This window comes from Glossina fuscipes, unplaced genomic scaffold (assembly GCF_014805625.2).
Source record: "Glossina fuscipes isolate IAEA_lab_2018 unplaced genomic scaffold, Yale_Gfus_2 61626, whole genome shotgun sequence".
Taxonomy (NCBI): domain Eukaryota; kingdom Metazoa; phylum Arthropoda; class Insecta; order Diptera; family Glossinidae; genus Glossina; species Glossina fuscipes.
Window position 1 is genome coordinate 1 of NW_024003835.1, and position 3807 is coordinate 3807.

A 3807-nucleotide genomic window follows, 5' to 3' on the forward strand; every position below is an offset into this window, starting at 1 on the left:
CTGATAAAGCTGAGTATTGAATAGAATTCCACACCAATTGTTTCAGAGTCCTTAAGCCATCCTTATTAGAGGCCAGACTCATGATCGCATAATAGTAATCATAACTTAAACCTTGTACACCCCAAAATGCGGGAGCATCGTTTGATATAACCATCGGTATATTGTTAGCTAATAGAATAGCTCCAGGATGATTTCGTAAATCGCTTACTAAATGTAAAACTTGATTAGATATGGGACAGACTTCAACAGGTATATCTTTTTCTTTGATTATTTTCATTAGCAGAGGATGTTTAGACAAAGCGTAACCCAATCCAATTCGTGTAGTATTCAAAAGAATAGCATCCACCAGATTCAAATCCGTATCACCATAAGAATCTATTTAGGAACGAAATATTATTGAAATTCTTACATTCGAAGTTTAAAACTGACTGGTTTCTCCAGCATGGAAGAAAAATTTCGTCTTATCTGATAATTCGATTAAATTATCAGCGAAACTTAGTAAGCGCGGATCCGAGTCCTCTGGACCCACCATATCGAAACCTACTAATTTATCGGGTTGTCTAGTGCTGCGTTTCGATAAAAGTGAAGAAAAAAAATTAAAGAAAGGGGAAGAGAAGAAAAAATTAGAAAAAGATGTTAAAGAAAAGAATATAGAGAAAAAAAAGGAAAGAAACAAAGAAGAGAAGGAAAGAAAGGAGGAGAAAAGTAAAGCAAAAAAAAGGAAAGGAAAGAAAGGAGGAGAAAAGTAAAGCAAACGAAAGGAAAAGAAAGGAAAGGAAAGGAAAGGATAAGAGAGGGAAGGAGAAAAAACGTCTTACGTGTAGTTTTTCAATCTTGAATAATATTCCTGTAGCTCGTCTGGCTTAGAACCGCGTAAGACGGTATAAATCAGTCTGACGCCCAAAAAATCTGGATGTTCCTTCTTGAATTGCTCCGTAACTTCCCATAGCTGAAGAATGCTTCGTTCACGATCAAGTCTCCCATTCTCGGTATACAACTACATAAAAAGTGTATCGTATATTACATAGCCTTAAACCTAACTTTGAACTTACCCTAAACAATTCCACACGCAATTCGGCGTACATAACATTATCCTCATACAATTCCTCTAGCAAACGCCAGTAAAAAGCTTTAGCGGCTGGCAAGTATTGTACAGCATCCCACAAACCAAAAAACATTTGCACAAATTTACCCCAGACCTTGTTAATCGTAGGATAATCCTCTAAATAAGTACATTAGAAACTGACGACGAACTTTTTGCTTTTTACAAACAACTTACTTTCTGGTGTCGGAGTAAATAAATTAAAAGCTGCCGCTAAGTTCTTATCGTATTCTTCAGCGTTTTGGGATTTTCGTTCATCATTCACGTCCGTGAAATCGGATTTACACTTATGCGGTTCAGCATTGGGACGGAACGTCAACACCGGAGCATTTGCTCGATTAATACATTTTTTCAAACCCGAAAGATAAGTAATGTTTTTTATAATCCATTCGGGTGATACTGATGCTAAGGCGTGCAAATGTAACGCTCCACCTTTCGGCATTTTCTTCAAAAATTTGAACACCATACTATTTTCAATAACACCTTTCGCTTTAAAGAAATGCATAGCCGGAGCATTTTGCGAAGTGTCATTAAAAGCTAATGATAGCTCATTATTTTTATGTTTCATAAATATACGATTAACTTCCTTTTCCTCCTCAGTCAATTCTAGTTTGCCGCCCAAACTGTGCCTCCTATCTCTTTTTATTAATTTATTTCGAGAATCTTGAAAATTAATTTTAAATATAAAAATGGAATGCAACGCAAATAGATATTCCCTCCCTCTTACGTACCCAAATACTCCTGGTCAGCAGCTGAGGTGATGGCTCCAAATAAAGCCAAAATAATTATAAATTTAACTCCAAGCATTTCGATACTGTTTCAACTCGAAACGAATCATTCGGTCTAACTAGCGACTGATTGTTATAACCCGCCAATATATGGCCATTTCGATATCGTTGTTTTTTGTTATTTATTTCATTTACGTAATGGAGAATAATAGCACAAAGAACAATTGTTTCAATATTAACAAAAACGACAAGTTTGACATGAATATGAAATGTAGAGAAACTCTTTCTAAGTCAATAATAAGAACGCCACTCGAAATTCTCGTATGTTATTCACATATAACAATATATAATAATCGATTTTTAAAATTTGAAAAATTTATTTTAATAGAATGATATAATTAAGGAAAGGACAAATAGCCTTCTGAGATCATCCACCTAAGGACACATCACCTTGAATATCATGATGGGAATGAAAGTTGTGCTCAAACAGATTGCGTGCTTTAAAGTTTCTTCCCCGTTTTAGTCCTATATTTATTCGTAAGATTTGCAATAAAAAACGTTTACTACGTAATATAGTATGTATAGTATATAATAGAAATTTGCAGCGCGAAGATTGACCTCAGTTGAATTCGAATCAGCTCAGTTCGAATGAAATCAAAAATGATTGGCAAGACTAACACTTTCACAGATAAATGTAGAAAGAGAAGATATTTTGTTATTTCCTTTTTGTTGGCCGACTCACCAGAACCATCTTCACTCGATCTGCCAAGAAGTACGCTACTCTATCATAACAATTTGATACAACATGATAAAACAATTAAAATTAGTGCAGTGTCTAGAAGATAAGTGTGTAAATATCCGCCTGAGTAGCCGAAAGCGAGGAATCTCGACTAGCAAGCCAATGGTCGTGGGTTCGAATCTCAAGTGCGGTAGAGTTTTTAATAAAAGCCGGTAGCCTTGGATGCTAGTGCTTTTAAGAGTTTAGTCTGGCGAAATTAATAATAATAATAATAATAATAAGAGTGTAAATAAATAACGACGTGAATTCCTTACTAACATTGAGGAAAGTATCAAGTGCTCATTCGGATTAAAGGGGACATCGGTTAAAGTTTATAGAAGACATAATTAATGAGCATCGTTCGCAACAGCTGCAAACCAGGAAAAGAAATGCCTGGTGAATAGAACGCGGGTGTAGTATATTCCAATTCACTATTACCGTTTTCTCATAACACGATAAATTCGGCCGATCGCCATAAAGAAGGCATCTGGGATATTCGACGCTGGCACGGTTGATAATGGTTCCCTGAAACTGCGCCATTGCCCTATATGCTTCAAATATCGCATAGTGTTTCATCCTCTCGTAAACCATTTTCCTTCAAATTAAGCAAAAGATGTAAAGTTTCCTGCGTTTGACAGGTTTTTCGGTAATAAAAGCTCGACTTATTTCAAGAATAGAAAAATTGCATAGTTTACATTTGGCGGAATAACTTATATTTTATTATGAATGAAGGATTACGAAGTATTTTCGTAAACAATGTAAGGCCATCTTCTAGAAAATTCGCCTACAGGTCTAGAGACCCTTTAAAAGGTAAATTTTTTTCCCAAGGTTTTCAGTTTTGCACTTAAAAGGGTTTCTGAAACATCTTTTCCGTCACTAAAGAAATGCTGATCCAATTCTACTACATTGTGATTTACAGCAAAAATACTGCAGATCAGCAGGTCGCGAAACTGACTACATTTTAAATAAATTTTAGACCAGTAGCAATGCTACTGTAATCCACGAACAACCATTAAATAGCCGTTACCACTCTACAAATATTTTTATAACAGCTTTCCAAAATAAACAAATATATGTTAGAAATGGTCGAAAAGATAATTCGATCCGAACCATTTCCAATAGTGTTCATCCTAGGCCCGACAACCGATAGTGTATCAAATATCATCACAATATTTCAAAATTTACGCCCTCTAGGTTCA

General features: G+C 35.4%; 1 protein-coding gene across 1 annotated transcript; it reads right to left on the reverse strand.

Moving 5' to 3' along the window:
* Positions 1–34: 34 nt before the first annotated feature.
* LOC119643779 (adenosine deaminase 2-like) lies at positions 35–1909 on the reverse strand (the record flags this gene model as incomplete). Its single annotated transcript, XM_038043247.1, has 6 exons — positions 1830–1909; positions 1280–1740; positions 1053–1222; positions 819–997; positions 430–566; positions 35–375 (listed from the first exon to the last, which is right to left on the reverse strand). Coding segments are annotated over exons 1-6 (1368 nt in total), but the record flags the coding sequence as incomplete, so codon positions are not given.
* Positions 1910–3807: the final 1898 nt, after the last annotated feature.